This window comes from Podarcis filfolensis, assembly GCF_964270895.1.
Source record: "Podarcis filfolensis genome assembly, chromosome: 5".
NCBI lineage: Eukaryota > Metazoa > Chordata > Lepidosauria > Squamata > Lacertidae > Podarcis > Podarcis filfolensis.
In genome coordinates this window covers 39,112,914-39,134,417 of record NC_139608.1, presented here as the reverse complement: position 1 = coordinate 39,134,417, position 21,504 = coordinate 39,112,914, and the positions used below count along the sequence as shown (strand labels likewise).

At 41.7% G+C, this 21,504-nt stretch overlaps 2 protein-coding genes across 2 annotated transcripts in view; both read left to right on the top strand.

Annotated features, from left to right (window-relative positions):
* Positions 1-21,504, top strand: part of LOC310763727 (nuclear body protein SP140-like protein) — a 116,934-nt gene that overhangs the window by 34,499 nt on the left and 60,931 nt on the right. The gene's annotated exons all lie outside the window — the stretch shown is intronic.
* Positions 7,783-15,015, top strand: LOC310763738 (nuclear body protein SP140-like protein). The gene is made up of 8 exons (XM_083616379.1): positions 7,783-7,931; positions 10,208-10,349; positions 11,111-11,276; positions 12,147-12,245; positions 12,542-12,652; positions 13,501-13,643; positions 13,995-14,042; positions 14,737-15,015. Exons 2-8 carry the CDS (start codon positions 10,209-10,211, stop codon positions 14,779-14,781), a joined length of 753 nt encoding a protein of 250 aa, XP_083472505.1. The 5' UTR covers positions 7,783-7,931; position 10,208; the 3' UTR covers positions 14,782-15,015.

Genomic DNA, 21,504 nt, shown 5'->3' with positions numbered 1-21,504 from the left:
ATCCTGGGGTGTGTCACAACAAACAACATAAACAGAGAAAACAGATACAAATTAATAGCTAGGAAAGCCTGCAGTCCTTCAGGCTGGACCTACAATTATTTAAAGGTATTCACAAAAATAAAATAAAACACCCTTCAGTTGGTGCTGAAGTTTGGAAGAGAGGATATTCCATAGCCATGATGCTAATGATGAGAAGGTCCTTTGGCAGGACAATGTTTTTTGACCTCTGCCAGTGATGGCATCCTCAAGAGGGTCAAGCAGGATTGTATGGGGAAATGTGTTACTTCAGATACTTGGGCCCCAAGCTTAATTGAAGTTTGTCTGTCTGTACCAGAATCCTGAATTAAGCTTGGTAACTAATAGGCAGCCAGTGCAGATAATTTAACAACAGGGGAATGTTGTCTCTTGCAGACATGCTTGTCAATTCACTCTTGCTGCAGTTGCCTGACTGTCTTCAAGGGTAGCCCCATGTAAAGTTAGTTGCAATAATCCAGCCCGTATGATACCAGCGTGTGGATAACTGTGCCCAGGCTATCTGTGCCCCCCTGTCCAGGAATGGCCATAGCTGGCAAACCAGCTGTAGCTGTAAAAAGCCATGCGTCACTGAGGTCACCTGGTCCTCTAGCAACAGAGCAGAATCACACACACCTCCTTGATGGAGGGTGACATTTTGCCTTCACTCTTGAGGCTTCCCATCCCAATTATAAAGGTAATGAAATTGCTGCTTTTTAATTCAGAACTTGTTTTCATCTTTGGCAGAAATGGGGGTAAGTCCTAATTCTATTTATTATCTACTTTCACAAACTTCTCAGAACCTATGTGATGTCCATACTACATGACCTAGTTTGGACATCCCAGTTCTATAAATAAGCCACAGTAATAATGTGTGTGTGTTTCTGCCCAGTTTCGAACAGGGGACCTTTCGCGTGTGAGGCGAACGTGATAACCACTACGCTACAGAAACTAGCCACAGTAATATTCTGGCAGATTCTCTCTTGGTTTTGTATAGCGCCATGAGCACTCACACAAGATCACTAAACAAAATTATTAACTCCTCTTCTTCAACAACTCCCCCATTGCTTCACAATATGGGAAGAATATAGGATTCTTGGATAGTTCTAAGGAGCTTCTAAAGGAATGAGTGACAATTATTGATTATCATGAGAACACTAGATCACAACATTTTGGCTATTAATAAATTATTAGACAAGGATTCGTAGTGTTATGATAACAAATTCAAATAGTGGGGAAAGTTTATAGTTTTACCACCCGGATTATGTGAACAAAATAATGGTTGGAATGTGCTGTATACATATGAATGATGATCCTGGAACATACCCCTGGAATCTTCAATGGGACCTTATGAGAAAATGTGGTTTTAGGATTATTTTATATGCTTGAAACGTTACAGCTCTTATAGCCAAGAAACAGTCTGCAAATGGGCAATTAAGAAAAGAAAAGAAAAGTTATGTCTAATAAACTCAGAGCCAGTATTTCCTTCCTCTAGTATAAAATCCAGAACTCCTAGAGCCAAGCTAAAAAACAAAATTCAAGAGAACTATTTAACATGCGTGCTAATAGAAGTGCCTGTGAGGGGCCAACTATTTATTGGCTGTGGGAAACAACAGTATAGTTGCTCATGTTTTCAGATAAATGTGAAACCCTGAAAGAGAGCCAAAGCTAAATTGCAAAAGGAATGCTGATTTACCCATATGTAAACACAGCTGTCAATGGTGAAATAGCAGTAGAAGTTTAAAATGAAACGCAATATGTTACAAGCAGACTTTGTTCTGATGTATTTGTTAAAACTACATCAACTCAGCTGCAATTTTGACAATGTCTAGCAGACACAGGAAATAGTTGCAACATACAATGATCATTTGCAGGCAACATACATTCATCTTTGAGATTTCATGTCTGGATTAGGAGCGGGGAAGGTTTGCCCTCTGCTGGATATTATATGCAATTTCCGATTCAAAATTTTAAGGATAGCTAACTCTTAAGAGCCTGCTTAAGACATTACACTCATCTTATGCCACATTCACACATCATGGAAAACCATAAATCATGGCTTGTGATGAAAAATATGTACCGGTGCACACACAGCTGAATGACTCCCTTTTTTGTTCCACAAATACTCAAGCCAGGAACAACAAACCACAAGCCTTGGTTTACAATGATGTGTGAAGCAATGCTCATGGTTTGTTTCTTTCCAGAAAAAACTAAGGTGGTAAGACAAGGTTTGTTCTTGGCATATTGATTGTGGTTTGAGGCATTAATGCTTCTTAATACTAGTAACTAGAAACTGTAAGAAGGGAAAGTGCTTACATCCTCATTGCGGATTTCCAACAGGTATCTGATTGGCTAATGTGAGAGCAGGATGCTGAACTAGATTGGCCATTGGCCTGATCCAGCAGGTCTCTTCTTGTTCTTGTGTTAGGATAAAAAAGTGAGTGCTGGTTCCTACATCACGTTAAGCTGATGCTTATTGTTTATTGGCCCTGGCTCAAGGAAGGGGAGAGTAAAATGGGAGTGATTTTGCAGCGTGCAGTATCATGCGGCTTACTCATTATGCCATGAATAATGCCTTATACCACGACAATGTTGTTTTTCTTGTGCGGTGCTACAGGCGGAATCATTGCTTCCCAGAGCGAAGGCCCTTCCCACTAGAAAAGTCAAATGCCACACAACACAGGCAGATACATGCTGATTCCTACGCAGAAGTGTCTTCCACTTAAAGTTGTATAACAATGAATTATTTAAAGTATTTTTTCTGCCTTCAATTTGATGAATGCAAAATAAACACTGAAAACATCATAATGGGGAGGGGGCTTCTTTTTCAAGTAACAGCAGCCTGAGTTGTTGCTAAAGTTAAAGAACTTCGGTTGTAGGCCTATGACACCAATTTGCATACGGTAAGTCATATATATACATGCAAATTTAGGATGACTTTCAAAAGGAAAGAGGAGAAGAGGCAAGAGAGCTGAGGACCCCTCTCTGAGCTACCCTCTAATAATGACCTGACAGCAAGCGTTAAGGAGAACAGAGTTTAAGGCACTATACAGAAAAGTGTATTTATTCAGGGCCTGTCTGGAACACAACTATGCCTTGGTTCTGTTCTCATGATTGCCACCTCACACCTAAACACACATTGAAAAAATATCTACTCTTTTATCAATGAGCTATCCTAATTGAAAATTTAAAAAAGGCAGATCGAATTAAATCTTTATTGTTATGGTTGATGACCAGCATTCAAAGGCAAGTCAAGTTTTTAAAGAGTTTAATAGTAATATTAATTTATATTGTGAATCCAGTTTCAGGTCTTGTCTGCACTGCAGGGTGACTCTCTTCTCTCTGCTGCAGATATTGGTACTGCCTATAAATTATTTGCTTTTGGGGTTGTCAGGCTGTTACTTAGTCTGTGCTCACACTCCTATTTACTATGCATTTACTGTATTTGCAGTGCGGGTTTTTGTTGCTGTTCACATGTTATCTGCGATGCATATGCACCCCCTACTTTGAAATAAAATACTAGTGTTTGATGCACTGTTTCTCAAACTATCTTCTCTAAGGCAGTAATGTGAACACAGTTTTAGAGAACATACATCTGCTTCGGTTCTGCAGAAGACAAGACACAATGGCTTCTTCTGCACGCCCCTCCCTTAGTTCTGTTGCCTGTGTGTTGTTGTCCTACCATAACAAGCAGGGCTCCACAGCAGGTTGTGAGTCAGGCCAATGGCCCATCAAGAACGGTCAAGAGAAGACACAGTAGCCTTGCTTCCTCCTGCAGTGGGGAATGTGAAGATATATCTATGTTTCTCTGAGCTGCAGCTTGGCAACTTTAAAGCTGTCTCATGGGCAGTAGTTTTTAAGGTCAAACAAGCAAATTTAACTGTGTCGGAGAGGAAGCAGGAAGTCACTACATATTTTGGAGCATGAGAGAAATGTGTTCCCAGTGCTCAATCCCCAGTCAGCAGGCCAGCTGCTGCTTTTTTTCATTAGTAAGAAACGTCTTCGTAATTATGAATGGCATCAAAAATAGTTGGATCTAGGAATGCCCCAATAATCTGCAACGTTTGCTTTCTGATACGGATCCATTAGAGTGAAGCAGGCAAGCATCTTGGACTCCCTTTATATCCAATTCTGTCTGATTCAATTTTAATTGGGCAAGATTATCTGTGACTGGATGAGCAAATGCTTGTCCATGCTGTTGGAGAAAAAGGTTGGCAATATAAACTTCCACATGCTTGCCAGAGAAATGTTGAATATGATTGGATGTGCAATTGCATGCAAAGAGAAGGATGCTTTCTGCCTGCCTTGTGCCAAGGAAAGGAGACTCTGAGCAAACCATGCCACAAGTACCTTGCAATAAAACAGACACTGCAGTCAGTAATTAGCCATGCATGGCACTAGATCAGACAGCCTCTGAGCATACTCAGAGTGCCTTGCCCCCCCCCCCAAGATATGTAGTCATGAAGTTGCCTGCATGGTACAAGGAAAGAAAGCCTTTGGGCACATGCCAAATTGAATATAACTAACTGAGTCTGCTTCTGGGCTTCCAGTATATCAATAAACTCATTGGGGGATGGGGTAGCAAATAAGAAGTGAAGTGGGTGTTGAAAACAGAGGGAGTAATGGGTGCTAGCCACAGAGGATACACCCTATGTGTGTACAGATGGCAATGATTTAACAATTGCTCATACTATCTGCAGATTGTGCAGGTATGACTGCTTGTGATGTCTACATTTAGAAAACCCCAAACTGTAATGCCTGAAATGTGTGCCTAGCCACTAACTGAAGGTGGCAGCAACACTTTATAGTATTATCTGGTTCCCACTAGTGAGAAGTCCCAGGGCTGAACAACCCAGTATTAAAGACTTGTGGCATTTGTGTAATATTTTGCTTATTTGCAAATATATAAATAGAGCTTCAGTGAAGGCAAGAAACGTGTGCCACTATCAGATCTGCTACCAGGTATCAGAACTACAGAGAGAAATGCCTTGAACCTAGTGATCTGGGGCATACATTTCCAATTTCTGAAAAGAATGGATGTCAACTGCAAATAAATAAAGAAACCTTGGTAGTTTCGAAGTGTTTAGCTTTACTTACTAAATGCAAATAAATAAGCATCACTCTCTGGGCTATGCAATTTACACTAATTCAAAACTTTCCAGAAAAAACACACCCCACTGAAAAATGCTTCCCATTCTTCAGCTAATCTCAAGTCTGTCTGGATTGTCCTTCACATTCTGTTCCCCAAAAGGTTTTATTTCTCCACCCAACAAACTTTTCTCCTCAGTTTAGACAAGGGTGGGGAATCAGAGGCCCTGGGGCTGAATGTGGCCCTCTGTGTCTTTCAACCAGGCCCTCTGGACATTCCAAAGCCACACCCCTACTCCTGAGTATTTTTACTCTGATTATGCTTTTTCCTTGCCTGGAAGGAGATCTGTGAGCAAATTCACATACCTTCCTCCATCCATAGGATGGGTATGTGTGTTCTGGTGGTTGGGTCTTGCTTTTGGGTTTCTCTTAGGCATCTGGTTGGCAACTGTGAAAACTGAATGCTGGACTAGATGGCCTGATTCAGCATGCTCGTCATATTTTCATGTCCATCCACTTTTGCTTCTGCCTCCTGGCCCCCAGCCCAGCATGCATAAGGTTACCAGATTTTTTTCAATGAATCCGGGGACACTTTTCAACTTCAATGGATTTTGCCAGGGGACTGATTGGCAAATCCGGGGACTGTCCCCAGGGAAGGACGTCTGGTGACCTTAATCATGTAGTCCCTGAAAGATTAACTAATAATAATAATAATAATAATAATAATTTTTTATTATTATTTATACCCCACCCATCTGACTGGGTTTCCCCAGCCACTCTGGGCAGCTTACAACACACATCAATAATTTCTCAATACAGGGCTGCCTTCAGATGCCTTCTAAAAGTCAGATAGCTGTTTATTTCCTTGACATCTGATGGAAGGGCATTCCACAGGGCAGGCACCACTACCGAAAAGGCTCTCTGCATAGAATGTGGCTCTGTACCAAAAAAGGGTTCCCTATCACTGTCACCTTCCAGCCCTCCTTGAACTTTGATAGCTTGCCTTTCAGTGATTTTGCATCAAGAAACCATTTTCTGGCAATGAGCCCCCACATTGACTGGATTGACTTAGCCCTTCAGGAAACACACACATCCCTTTCTCAACTCCATGACTGCTCAACCACAGAGATACAGTTATTCAAAAACTTACGTCAGCATTTCCTCATGATGTGTGAGGGAGAGAATGGACTCTAAGAGATGGTGACGAGAACAATATTTTTTTAAAAAATAAGAGGCATACAGTTCAGAGGTGCCAAGTTGAATGAAATATTGTGGGGGGCCAGGTAAGCCATGCCCCACATAATTGATCATACGGTGTGGTGCATGCACACTATTTGAATGGCAATTCCTATCAACTTTGAGGGGGTTGAAAACCCCACGACCCCTAGGAGTTGGCTTCTATGGTACAGTTCTTCTTATGACCCCCCGGGGGAGGGATAGAGAGGATACTAATCATTGATGAAAAAGGTTGTTTAGTCATTTAGTCATGTCTGACTCCTCGTGACCCCATGGACCAGAGCACACCAGGCACTCCTGTCCTCCACTGCCTGCCGCAGTTTGGTCAAACTCATGCTGGTAGCTTCAAGAACACTGTCCAACCATCTCGTCCTCTGTCGTCCCCTTCTCCTTGTGCCCTCCATCTTTCCCAACATCAGGGTCTTTTCCAGGGAGTCTTCTCTTCTCATGAGGTGGCCAAAGTATTGGCGCCTCAGCTTCACGATGTGTCCTTCCAGTGAGCACTCAGGGCTTATTTCCTTAAGAATGGATAGGTTTGATCTTCTTGCAGTCCGTGGGACTCTCAAGAGTCTCCTCCAGCACCATAATTCAAAAGCATCAATTCTTCTGCGATCAGCCTTCTTTCTGGTCCAGCTCTCACTTCCATACATCACTACTGGGAAAACCATAGCTTTAACAATACGGGCCATGGATGAAAAAGGAGAGGATGTTAATTCTTGATTGTGCTTTCCTTCCTCTTAAACCGGCTAAGCGAGAGGTTTTTTGGAACAGCGAGTCTCGGCTCCCGGCAAAAGCGCCGACTTTTGGAAGAGGAATACTTTCTTTTTTTTATTTATTTTTTATATAGATATTTATTAGATTTTCCAATTTTATATAAACACAAAAAAAGAAAAAGAAAAATATTAAAAAGAAGTCAACTTCAATAACAGTTTTTCAATAACATGTTTCTTTGACTTGCTCATACCTCCCCTTCTTGTTCTCTAATTCGACTTGTTAATTCAGCAAATCCTAATCTCTCAACATTCCTTTTAAAATGACACCTTATTTTCCACTCAACTTTTTTTAAATTTAATAACTTAAATAATTTTTAGTTCCCATTATCTTTATCATAACAGCTAGAGACCACCAAAATTCAAACCAACATCTTTTCAGAGTTCATTAATTTTATAGTATTTCTGTAGATAATCCTTGAATTTCTTCCAATCTTCTTCTGCTGACTTTTCTCCCTGGTCACGGATTCTGCCGGTCATTTCTGCCAGTCCCATACAGTCAATCAACTTCATCTGCCATTCTTCCAGAGTGGGTAGATCTTGAGTCTTCCAGTGCTTTGCTATAAGTATTCTTGCTGCCGTTGTGGCATACATAAAAAAAGTTCTGTCCTTCTTTGGCACCAAATGGCCGACTATGCCCAAGAGAAAAGCCTCTGGTTTTTTCAAGAAGGGGAAGAGGAATACTTTCAGTTTCCTTTCCTCGAGACAGAAATCGACGGGGAGGAGCTTTCCCTCATTCTCTCTTCTTTGTCTTTTATTGGGCGACATCCTGAGGCCGAGTCCATCTGTTTGCTTCAACCTGGTGGTTGAGGAAAAAGGGGAAAGGTAAGTCAAGGGACTGGTTGATCTGCTGCGCAAAGGAAAAGGCTCTGGGCGTCGCCTTCCTCGGGTCACCATTTTGTACTTGATAGAAGGGACCGTCTCTTGATTCCCACCGATCTGTTTTAAAGCGCGCGTGTCGTGCCAAGTGCGTAAAGTATCACTTGCTCCGGAGAGTCCTGGTTATCTCCGGCTCGTGGGCATGGAGGTCCCCTGTCTCCTCGGAGGGCGCACGGTCCCACTAGAAGCCCCTTGATCTCTCTGTCCATGAAGCAGACAAGCAGTCCGGGAGAAACGCGCTTCCAGTCTGCGCTCGGCTCCCTCTCGCCACAGACTCCGGAAGCGCCTCTTAACGCAGCAAACAAATTCGAATCGGTGCTGCGTCAAGAGATCGGGGAGAATCGAGCCTCTGCCTAAGTTTCGTGCAAGCAACTGGGGATGAGGGACGCCCAATAAACTGGGCTAAGGGCAAAACAAAATGAAGACACGTCTGTTGCGTGCAAGATTTGTCTGTCTGCGCGTCCGTCTACCCCTCCCGCGTCACTCCAGTACGAAGGGGCAGAAAAGGGCACCGCGCATCTGAACGCCATTCCCTCTTCCTGCTCTTACTTATGTGGGGCCAGAGCTCTCACATGCTGTTTCAGATCTAAAGAAACAAGTTGTGCTCACTTTCCTCAAGCGATAAAGTCAGTTTATTCCATTTTGGAATAAAAAGCGGAAAACTGCAGGGTGTGTTCATTTCCTGCCTCTGAGAGTACCAGAAGTCCGGTGGCTGCGGAAGTAGAAACACCCCTATCTCTGAAACTAATAAGGCACATCTGAAACAAAGCGAAGTGAATATCCTTGCACCTAGAATGTTCAGAACAACTCAGGAGATAATTCTGAGTAAGGGGTTGGGGGGATTTTTGATACATTTGTCACAGCTACCATCTGAAACGTCCAGCTTTTTATTACAGATATCTGGTCAAACACTAATTTTACTGGACCAAAGGGCTAGCTTCTGTTTGCTGCTGGCAATTCAGACTGCCAGTGTGCCATCAGTGGGCACAGACAGTTTTTAGCATCTCCAAGACCAGAGGGATCTGGTGGCGTGATCAGAATGTTGGACGGCCAATTGGTGCCAAAGAAGGACAGAATTTTTTTTATGTACGCTACAACAGCAGCAAGAATACTTATTGCAAAGTATTGGAAGACACAAGATCTACCCACTTTGGAAGAATGGCAGATGAAGGTGATGGACTATATGGGATTGGCAGAAATGACTGGCAGAATCCGAGACCAGGGAGAAGAGTCGGTGGAAGAAGATTGGAAGAAATTTAAAAACTATCTACAGAAATATTGTAAAATCAATGAATGTTAGAATGATGTTGGATTGAAATTAAGTGGTTTCCAGCTGTAATGCTTTAAGAGAATATGAAAAAAAGGATTATAAATAGGTAATAATATAGTGGTAAGGATTTGCTGAACTAACAATTTGTGGTGGAATACAAAAAAGGGAGGTATGAGGAGGTCCGGGAAACAAGTTAAAGGAAAATAAGCAATTGAAAATCTATGTGTTCTTAAATTTTCTTTATTCTGTATTTTTGTTATTTATCTGTTTTTTCTCTTTTTTATTTTATTGTAATATTTTAAAAAATCTTAATAAATATCTTATAAAAAAAAACAGAATGTTGGACGGCTACTGGGGTGGAGTCAGGCTGAAACCCCGACTCAGACATGAAGGCAATCTTGGGCCAGTCTCTTTTATCTTGACCTAACCTACCTCACAGGGTTGTTGTATGGATAAAATTAATGGTGGTGGAGAGCCTGGTATGCTACCCTTTGCTCCTTGGAGGAAGGGTGCAATTGAAATGAAACTCATGAGCTTTCATTCTTTCTGAGCACTGTTCACCCCCACCCCTAGTTTATTTGTGACTCTTGCTAATCTAAGTTAAACTGAAGCCATCCATGCTCCTAAATTCACATTGGAATCTCACTTTGGCCACAGCTGGGTACTCAAAGTAAATATAGAAGGATACCCATATAAGTTACTAATAGTCACACAGAACACCTAAAGCTGAGTAGAAGTAGGAAGTAGGAAAATAGCAGCACAATTCTGCAGCCTGATCTGAGGTTAGAGATTTATCAAGCCTCAGACATGTTTTTCTTCTTCTAATGGGACCTTTCTGTTTATATGCTATACAGTTCTTTACTTTGAGCTTGAAATTCTTCTTTAAATAGCCATGTCATTTATTGCTTTCATTGACTTTTTTGTGTTGTGTTACTTCTTGCTTTGTTTATAGCATGTCTGCTCCAGGTACTTCAGATGAAATTTTTTGGTGGTACAGATCCCATAAAATACAGATTTCTTTGGCAATCAAAGATACTTTTCCTTTTCTCTATCTCCTACGAGACAAGAAAAGAATATCCGAAGAAGATTTTAAGGTGATTATTATAGGCATTGAATTTATTTTTTAAAACCCTATCTGGACACATGAAGTTCATCTAAACTAAGAGTGTGAAATCTTTGTCCCTACAACCAGAAAGGTTTTCTGGTGGAGAACAGCATGAGAGGCAGTGCAGTATGGTGAACAAGGAGTCAGACTTGGATGCAAAGATCTGGACCCCAACTTCACTCAGTCAGGGTTGGACTAGATGATCCTCAGGATCCCTTCCAACTTTATGATTCTATGAAGAAGTTCACTGGGTGAACATAGGCCATTTGCACTCTCCCAGCCTCGCCTTCCTTACAGGATTCTGGGAGTAGCCTGCACTCATCACTCCTGAGTTTCTTTAGGAACAGTTGGTATAAAAATGTTCTAACAACAAAAAACTTTGCACGGAAGGAGAAACCTTACAAGTTAGTGTGGAGGTGTGAGCCACAGGAAAAAACAAAGAAGACAAACCCCATAACAGCAGCCGATTGTGGCTTGTTTCTGAAGAACAAGTGGCCAAATGCCTTGAGGCTTTCTCTGGCATTGATAAAAAGCATAGGAAAGGACATTAGCTGGTCTGAGGGATGCTAATTCTGCAGGGTATTTGAATCTGGGAAAGGAAGTTAAAACTGCCTTGACAATTTTTGCTTCCTTTGATTGTGCTGGGATAACCACCCAAGTAATCTGCTGTTAGATCTGGGGGGAAATAGGAAAGCTACTTTGCATTTTCTCTCTAAAAAGGTTTTAAAAGCCTGTATTGTTTCTTTCTAGAAATGGTGTGATAAGGTAATTGCACAACCAAATGATATTTCTAAAGTGGTATACGATGTCCTTGAGAGCATTCAGACCAATGTGTTAGCAATAAAGGAGATCTTCTGCAAGGAGAACCTGGAAGCATATCAAAATTTACAGCCATTATACAAAAGCCTAGAAAATGGTAAGTTATCTTGTTGGCTGTGCTAAACCAATCAAATAAGCCTTAAAGATAGAAAAGTCATCAGCATTTACTGAGAAACGGTAGTCAGTCAGTCTTTGGGCCACAAAATCCTGTAGAAGCCATGCATTCATTTTGCCTCAGCCCTCTGCCTGTCTCCTGGGATATAATAATAATAATAATAATAATAATAATAATAATAATAATGTATTTTGTTTATTTTTTCCAATAGATTGCCTTTTATTGTGAAAAATATCAAGGTGGTTTGCAAAGTAAAATGAGTACCCTTAAATAATTAAACATGAACCAGAATATTCAAAACTCAGTAAAGCCAATACTAAGAATTAGTGTCTAGGAATGTCTGTAGTTTTTACCAACAGGTGGTATGTCTGCAAGGGGAGATAATTCCATAATGTGGAGGCCATAGTGGAGAGGGTCTTTCCAGCCACCATAAGGTGTATGCTTGCAGGACATATAATGATTAGAAAAGGCCTTCAGCGATGACAGGGAATGGGCAGGCCCATATAAAAGGCGACACACTTTCAGGTCACCTATGTCAACAATAAAACCTCAATTCAGTAGCAAAAAGGCAACCAATATATGTATATTTTTATGAGCTGAATACAGTGAAAGATTAAAAGCCATGGGGATGTGGAGAGTGTGTGCATGAACTTAACAGTTCAAAGCTGGTGATGCCACCTTAGAAGAACCAAGCACACTGTTAAGATTGTGCCAACCTTACACCTGAACTTTACTTGAGGCTCTCAGCTCTTTTATAAGCTTCAAATAATTTACACTTCATTTTCTCCACTTACCGGTAATTTAACATTAAGGTGGCAATGCCCTTGTTTTCCTAACACGTGTCCTCTTCAGTTCTCCAGCATGCTCAGAATAGTCCTGCCGCAGTACCTGGGAGCAGCAAAGTACTCCAGGGAGAAATGAAGAAACCTGCGTCTCCTGGGGAGCAACAGAGTGAGTAAACAAAAGTCTGTAAATGAGGGACAGAGCATCCTGTTTCACTACTGCATTCTTGATTATTTGTGCTAATAAAGCTATCAGGACAGTCACATGTAATCTTGCTTTCAGTGAGTTTATGCCTGCAAAGGTTTGGGGCAGTCACAGTGTTTTGTTTTCACTCTGACATGAATGCACACTTCGTACCTCATCCTCTTAGCAGGATCATTAATCTGGTAAGACCACTGTCATTCTCTGGAAGGCCAAAACATGGGTATTGTAACAGCTGACATACATTTCTTGATTTCATCTAGGAAAAGGCATGCAGAATAATGAAATACAAGATTTGAGTGTTGAGGTCCGAACACTGAAAGTACGCTGTGGAAGAAGTAAAGGTGTTTTCTATAAGAAAAGATTCATAGCAGGTAACCATTGTGTTGGAATAATATAATTATACATGGGATTGCATCTGCTAAAGGAATGTGATACTAAGAGCAGATGAAAATATTTTGGTTGTGCAATAGCACAAGGCCTGGCCATGTTGCCCAGAATGCCTGGCTTTGAGAAGAAGGAGCCTCTTGGCCTTTTCTCCGTGTCCAAGTGCAAAGGAGATGTTGGAGAAGCCCTGGAGGGACCCCCACCCCACCTATCATTTAAGCTGCTTGCAAAAAGCACAATGCAGCTGCAGGATCAGTGAGCAGAGACTCCAATCCTGCCTGGTCTATGCTATTGCTTTGCAAGCAGTTTCTCTGCCGGGAAGCCTCTAGCAAAAGAGTGCCCTGCAGCACACAGGATAGGTGCTTCCACTGAATAACTGCTCAACAGAGGTGCTAATCCTGCTCCTTTGCAAGCGGCTTCTCTCAGGAAGCAGGCTCAGGTAGCAGGCTCCTTCCTAATCCCAGAAGTCAGGGTAAGTCAGGGTCTTTTATTGTGATTTTCCTGCACGATGTCCTCCTCTCCTTTCTGCCTAATGCCCCACCCCTTGACAACCACTGATTGCTCTGGGCCATCCAACCTGACCTCTAGTGATCTGTGTTTGTTGGTATCTGATTCGTCTGATGCCAGAGTCCCTCCTAATATGCCAGTTTTGGCCCGCGACTTGGTCAACTCTGGTGCACAGCCCTAGTTCATGACACAATCTTTGTTCATATCTTTTTTCCTAAGTACATATTGGAAAAGAATCTCCTGTTGGCGAAATTTCTTTCTCTCTTCAGTGAAATTTGCCAGATGGGATAAGTGAGTCACATTGATCTGACTTATCTGTTTGTCATAGGAGAGTCACGGAAATGTATCAAGGATTCCGATGGAAAATGGTTCACACCATCAGAATTTAAGGCTAAAGGAGGATATAAAAGTTCAAAAGGCTGGAGAAGCTGTATCCGCTGTGTTGGGATTTCCTTAGAAGCATTAATCAAGGTATGCAGTTCAGGTATAAAAATCTGTTGAAAAATCAGTTTTTACTTGTAATGCCAAAGAATTTCAGGTGATAACATCAAGGCTTTCCAGTTATCCACACATTGTATTTTTATGGCTGGTATAATATCCTGCATCACATGTGAATCATTTTCATGGACAGTTGTTGCATGGAAAAAACATTATTCAAGTATGGCCACCTTAAGATCAGTAGCAAAGTGTCCTGGCAGAATGACATGTCCTCCTACTGACTTTTAAACAATGAGTTATAGTAAGGTGCTACTTATGGATCTAATTTATTTTGAGTTCATTTTGAGTGCCTCAGAGTAAACCCAATACATGTGATTGTTTCAGTGGGGAGAAATACTGAAGCCACAACCGGAATCCTCAAGAATGCAGAAGGTAAATAATTACTAAACACTTACCAGATGGTTGTGTTTTCCACATATATGGCACACACATGCACACACATTATTCCTTAAGATATTTCTGTGCCTCCCTGTTGCACAACAGTGGGTTAGGCGGTCAGGTTTGCCACCCAAGGCAAATGGCTTGACCTGACCTCATGGATGGGCTTCACACATACAACATATGAGGGGAGGAAATCCAAAACAGGCAACAGAGAGATCCTCTTTACTCAGAAGCTGAAATGCCAACCATGGCCATTACTAGTGCTACCAATGGTGGTCTATCAGTGGTGAGAGCATTTACAAGGGCACACTTAATTACACACCCTCACCTTAGGGCCCAAGAAACGTTGCATGCATTAGCTTCCTGCGCCTCTCGTTTCCACAAAAAAAATTGAATTGATAAAAGAGAAAAGATCACCTTTAAAGGAAACTACTAGAGGTTATCAGTTGAAGCAAAAATAAAAAAGTCTGTTTCAAATTATTTTTTCTTCCTCACACCATTACATGTTTTGATGATGTTGATATACCTGCCAACTGAATATTCTATATTAAAGTATTTTTAAACCTCCTTTTGGGGAATATTGACAAGAAATACCACATATTACAACCTCTGTCTCTCTCTTAAGCTTTCAATAATTTTATTTTTCACAGTGACAGGTGTTGTATTTTTTTCTTCTCCATTTCAGCCAGATGACCTGTGTGCTGTGTGCTGTGAGGAGAGAGGTCACTGATACACTGCAATTCATGTCCCAGATCTTTTCAGGAAGATTGTTGAGAAAAAGTAGTTCACTTCATGTCACATTAGCAGACATCTTTATAATGCAAAGTTGGTTGTTGACAGGCGATGGTAAAATAGAACTAAATCAAGCAATGATGTCCATTTTTTCAAAGTGAATGTTCTAATATCTTCTCCCTTTAGGGTTTGGAAATTTCAGTAGATGGAAAAGTAGTGGAAGATAAATTTGTTAAGAAATTTTGGGAAGTGTTTTCTTTTCTGTAAGCATTTAGCTTCCTGCGCCTCTCGTTTCCACAAAAAAAATTGAATTGATAAAAGAGAAAAGATCACCTTTAAAGGAAACTACTAGAGGTTATCAGTTGAAGCAAAAATAAAAAAGTCTGTTTCAAATTATTTTTTCTTCCTCACACCATTACATGTTTTGATGATGTTGATATACCTGCCAACTGAATATTCTATATTAAAATATTTTTAAACCTCCTTTCGGGGAATATTGACAAGAAATACCACATATTACAACCTCTGTCTCTCTCTTAAGCTTTCAATAATTTTATTTTTCACAGTGACAGGTGTTGTATTTTTTTCTTCTCCATTTCAGCCAGATGACCTGTGTGCTGTGTGCTGTGAGGAGAGAGGTCACTGATACACTGCAATTCATGTCCCAGATCTTTTCAGGAAGATTGTTGAGAAAAAGTAGTTCACTTCATGTCACATTAGCAGACATCTTTATAATGCAAAGTTGGTTGTTGACAGGCGATGGTAAAATAGAACTAAATCAAGCAATGATGTCCATTTTTTCAAAGTGAATGTTCTAATATCTTCTCCCTTTAGGGTTTGGAAATTTTAGTAGATGGAAAAGTAGTGGAAGATAAATTTGTTAAGAAATTTTGGGAAGTGTTTTCTTTTCTGTAAGCATTTAGCTTCCTGCGCCTCTCGTTTCCACAAAAAAAATTGAATTGAGAAAAGAGAAAATATCACCTTTAAAGGAAACTACTAGAGGTTATCAGTTGAAGCAAAAATAAAAAAGTCTGTTTCAAATTATATTTTCTTCCCTACACCATTACATGTTTTGATGATGTTGATATACCTGCCAACTGAATATTCTTTATTAAAGTATTTTTAAACCTCCTTTTGGGGAATATTGACAAGAAATATCACATATTACAACCTCTGTCTCTCTCTTATGCTTTCAATAATTTTATTTTTCACAGTGACAGGTGTTGTTTCTTCTTCTCCATTTTAGCCAGATTACCTGTGTGCTGTGTGTGCTGTGAGGAGAGAGGTCACTGATACACTGCAATTCATGTCCCAGATCTTTTCAGGAAGATTGTTGAGAAAAAGTTGACAGGCGATGGTAAAATAGAACTAAATCAAGCAATGGTCTCCATATATATCAAAGTGAATGCTATGATATCTTCTCCCTTTAGGGTTTGGTAATTTCAGTAGATGGAAAAGTAGTGGAAGATAAATTTGTTAAGAAATTTTGGGAAGTGTTTTCTTTTCTGTAAGCATTTACTTATGTTCCGTCTTTACACTTGTGAGCCATTCACCCCAAAAGGTGCTAACTTGCTTGCTGTTTTTAAAACCTCTTAACTTTACCCTATGCTTTCATTTTAAAGTTAATGCCTATGACCCAGATAGACTGAAAACTTAGCAGTAACCTTGATACCAAGCCAAAATGTCCTTAGCAACTCTGTTTAGTGACAGCATAATAGAAAGGATGTGTATATGTGTATGCATTTGGAGGGGTTTTTTGTTTGTTTCCACGGGCTAAGAACAAAGAACTGAGCTTGGGGCTGGTAAATGAGAGGTGTGAAGAATCAAGTTGGAACTCTGAGGCAAGCAAATCTGGACTTTGCTGCTTGCACTGGTCTCATGAAACGAGGAGAGGACAACATTAGGACAACCCTGGATTTGGCCAATGGATTTTGCTGCTTTTGCAACATTATGGCATTCTAGATCCTGTTGGAGAGGATGTTGCTTCCCATCTTTGTCTATGTAAAACCTCTGTCTCAGTGCCATTTGGGAGAAGGCTACACAGCAAACCTCTATAGACAGGACCAGGGCTAGACATTTTGACACCTGAGGCAAACCACCAAATGGTGCCCCCCACTCCCTGGCCAGGGAAGAAGGGGTGAGTGAAGATGTACACCAGGAACAAGTGGGGAATAAATATTGACATTGGGATCTGCTACGCCTATGGATCCTGCCGCCCGAGGCAGTCATCTCACCTGACCTCGTGGATGGGCTGGCCTTGTCCATAGCGGCAAATGTCTGCAAAACCTTCTCATGCCTCAGTCTTTTTCTATTTTTGCTTGTTGCAAGGATCACTGGCCGGGATTCTTTGTATGTATAAGTATCACGCCATCCTTGGTATGTGTATGGATTAGGGTTAGTCTGCTTAGATAGGATGACTCCTTCATTCAAATTTTTATTTACCGTTTTCCAGGGTAAATCTCCACAACAGAAAGGATGCCCAGTCTGTAAATGTTTGATCAGGAAATAAAGCTTTTCAACTTTAGTCTGGCTTTTTGTCTATATACTTCCTTGCAAAGAGAGATCCTGGATTGTGTGTCTGAGGCCTGGTCACCTTGGCACACACAGCAATGCTGTTGTTTTAAAGTTCACAATCCAGTTCTGACCCCCAAACTGGGTCATAACAATATGAGCCCAAGGCAGGCTCTTATGCACCACCTTCTGCAGCTTAATCTACACCTTATGTCTGCAACCCACAGGCTGAAGGACCCACAGCTGGGTCATCAGGACCCACATCTGGGTTGTGAGGCCACACCAGGTGGGTCACAACCAAACTTACCACACCACCATGCAAAGCTGCAGCCTTCTCTTCTCTTTCCTATGTGAGGGTTTCCTCCTCACTTTGGACTGCTCCAGCTTTGCCAACCTCTGTTGGAACCATGCTGCTTGGCTTTGGAAGAGGCTATCCAATTTCAGCAGCCTCACTGAAACAGTCAAATCAAATCAAATTTTATTAAACGGTCACAGACCAGATTAACTCCTACAGCTAGTCAGCAAAGCATAACACCGGAAAAAACAAAGGACAATTTCAATACAGATTAGGCCATAACAGCAATTTAAAATTAGACAGCATAAATAAAATTAAGTATTTGCCTTCGCCTGCATATTGGCATTGGAAAGCTCTTGTTTCCGGCGCCTAATAGCGGCTGCACAGAATTTGGCAACATTGATCGTAATTTCAGGAACCTTATCTTCTACCAAGGCTCTCATACGTTGAAGTTCTGGTTCATTTTTAAGCTTTTGTAGAACTGGGGCAATAAAGGTCAGGCGTAGATCCTCGTAGTAACTACAGTGCAGCAATACATGCAGACTTGTTTCCACTTCCGATGAGCCACATGGGCAAACACGTGACTCATATGGTTTGCCCTCATATCTGCCTAGCAGCAGGGCAGAGGGCAGAACGTTAAATCTGGCCAGGGTAAAGGAGTGTCTGTACTTAGGTATTTGTAAATCAGCCAGATAATTTACGGGTGAGAACCCTCTCCCAAAGTCTCTAATTGTGGCATGTTTATCCATTTTGCCCATGTGACATTGCAGCTCTATGTCCCTAATGCGTTGAAGCACTTGACTTCTGGCTCTCTCATATCCTGCCGCTATCAAGATCTGCGGGGAGAATCCCAAGCTTCTTATCTTTTCAAACAGGGAAGCTTTCCAGGTAGAATGAAAGGTGTCTAAGAGTGTTAAAGGAGCCAAACCGGCCGGGGAAAAAATAAGTTTTAACCAGTAGTGTATCTTTAGAATCCACAACCGCGCGTTAACAGGACAGCTATATTAGATACACAGGGGGGGATCCCCAATAAAGACCGATAGAATTTTGTTTGAAATGCCTCCATAGGCGCAAAATTTTAAAAACTGCAAACCTGGGATCCATAAGTGAGTTGTGGGAGTATTTTTGCAGCAAAAACCTGGGAGGCCGCCGGAACGTATTTACCCCCTTTCCCGTGAAAAAATCTTGTAAGGGCTTTATTGGCCCTTCCTGCGTTGGCAATGGCGTTTTTCATCTGTTGGTGCCACGAGACCCTTTCCTGAAAAGTTATTCCCAGGTATTTGAAAGTTGCTACCTGGTCAATAAGTTGACCATTAATTCTCCATTTGTGTTTCCTTCTTTTTTTTGAAAACACCATAATTTTAGATTTACTGTAATTTATTGATAGTTGTTCCGCTTGACAATAGTCAGCAAGTGATCTCAAAAGCTTCCTCAAGCCAACGCGGGAAAAGGAGAGTAGGACTGCGTCGTCCGCATACAGAAGCACCGGGAGGGGCATACCTGCCAGATTGGGAGGGTGGGCATTTTCTTTCGCCATATTTACTGCTAGAGAGTTGATATAAAAATTAAATAACGTTGGCGCGAGGACACATCCTTGTTTAACCCCATAGTGCGTTTGAATTTCTTTAGTTAGATGGCCTGACCGATCGCATCTTACCCTCACCCTGGTGTTTTCGTATAGACCACGGATAAGGCGTAATAAGCCTGAAACAGGGTCATGGAGAGCAGGCTGTGGTGGGAAGCTGAGAAGCCACAGGTCACTTTTCTTCTCCATAGGTAAAAGCAGCTGGAATCAAAAAGAGGATACAACTACAGTGGTACCTCGGGTTACATACGCTTCGGGTTACATACGCTTCAGGTTACAGACTCCACCTCAGGTTAAGAACTTTGCTTCAGGATGAGAACAGAAATCGTGCTCTGGCGGCACAGCAGCAGCAGGAGGCCCCATTAGCTAAAGTGGTGCTTCAGGTTAAGAATGGACCTCTGGAACGAATTAAGTTCTTAACCTTGAGGTACCACTGTATTAAAAAGGGAAAAAATGTTTGACCAACAATACATGAAATAGTGGCTCCCATCTACTGAAAAGAAACCTATGTACCAACCACATATGTGATGAGTGCTAGCATTATTAGGCACGTTATAAACAACAAATTATGTTCCTGGAGGAGCAAAGAAGAACATTATTAGTAGTTTGTCTTGTGTATCCACAAGTCTTGTGAGTGCATGACTATACACAGTCCAGGGACAAAAATGTGTTGTCTTAAAAACTTTTCTCAGTGTTGCATGTGGAGAGGTGAAGTTGACATTTGAAGACAAGTAAACGCAAGCAGAATAAACAGGCTACATTGGATCACTCTCTGGGATGTGAGAAAGGATTATGATACAATTTACCCTAAATTCTGCATCACTGAAAGGTAATCCCATTCTTCAGCTAATCTCAATTTTGCCTGGATCTCATTCACACTTTGCCCCAAGGAGGTATTTCCCCTCAATTTGGACAGTGGATGGGAAACTTGAGGCCAGGGGATTGGTTGTGGCCCTCTATACCTTTCAATCTGGCCCTCTGGACTTTCCCCAGCCACACCCCTTCTCCCTAGATGACACTGCCTCCACACCCTTTTAGAGTTGTAGAATGGAAGTCCGAAATCTGGACTCTTGTGTAGGGGAAAAATACTTTTAAAAGCTATACTGCAGAAAAGCATCTGTCTTAAACACTTAAATGTTACAAAGTAACAAAAAGAACTAGCAGTGGTTCAGTTCTTTAAAACATTCTCCCTCTAATCCTCATCCCAGAGAGAATTTAAACATAGTTTTTATCGCTAAATTCAAAATGCACCTCTCTCTGTTCTCTGCATGCTGGCATCTCACAGGACCTTTGTCTCTCTGTGTGTTGTAAGCGGCTCTAGTTACACATTTACATAGGCAGGTGCTCAGATTTCAGACCTCTTGTTAAATCAGGAGGCTTATAGCTCCAGATGCAGTCACCACCACACCCAGTGGAAAAACACCAGTACTGTCCCCATACAAAACAACAACAACCCACAACAAACATAGCATTATATGTGCATTAAACATATAATCAGGGCTTTTTTCAGCCAGAAGTCGCTGGAATTCTCAGGTGGGCACCATTGCCATTATAAGGGAAGAAGAAAGGCATTCATTGTGAGTTCTGGCACCTCGTTGTCTAGAAAAATAGCACTGCATATAACTTTAACACAGCCCTCCATTGCACACTCCTTGAGTGTTTCTGCCAAGCCACAATGTGTCCTCGAACTCTGATAATGCTTCTTCCCTGCTTGGATGATAGAGAGGAGTGTGCAAGTAAATTCATGTATATATTGCTCCACCACCTTTCCCTCCGGCCTCTCCAACCAATGCATCCGGCCCCTGAATGGTTTGTCTAGCAGGGAACGCAGCTCATGGACTGAAAAGGGTTCCCCCATCCCTGCCAGACTTTTCTCAAACTCATGCAGTGTCTCCCCGTCTGTGGAATGCTCTCCCCACGGAAGTTCACCTGGTGCCTTCATTATGCACCTTTAAGCGCCAGGCAAAAACGTTCCTTTTTAACCAGGTCTTTGCCTGATTGACATCTTAAGGTAAAGGTACCCCTGCCCGTACGAGCCAGTCTTGACAGACTCAAGGGTTGTGCGCTCATCTCACTCTATAGGCCGGGAGCCAGCGCTGTCCGCAGACACTTCCGGGTCACGTGGCCAGCGTGACGAAGCTGCTCTGGCGAGCCAAGACCAGTGCAGCACACGGAAACGCCGTTTACCTTCCCGTTAGTAAGCGGTCCCTATTTATCTACTTACACCCGGGGGTGCTTTCGAACTGCTAGGTTGGCAGGCGGATTGACATCTTATACCCTTTTAAAATGTGGCTCTTTCTTGTGGAGGGGTGTTATTGGGTTGTTGTTTT

Coding starts and splice junctions, on each gene's coding strand:
- LOC310763738 (XM_083616379.1), top strand. CDS start 10,209: ATGTCTGCTCCAGGTACTTCAGATGAAATTTTTTGGTGGTACAGATCC. Junction 13,644..13,994: donor CCTTAGAAGCATTAATCAAG/GTATGCAGTTCA, acceptor TGATTGTTTCAG/TGGGGAGAAATACTGAAGCC. Junction 14,043..14,736: donor AATCCTCAAGAATGCAGAAG/GTAAATAATTAC, acceptor TCTCCATTTCAG/CCAGATGACCTGTGTGCTGT.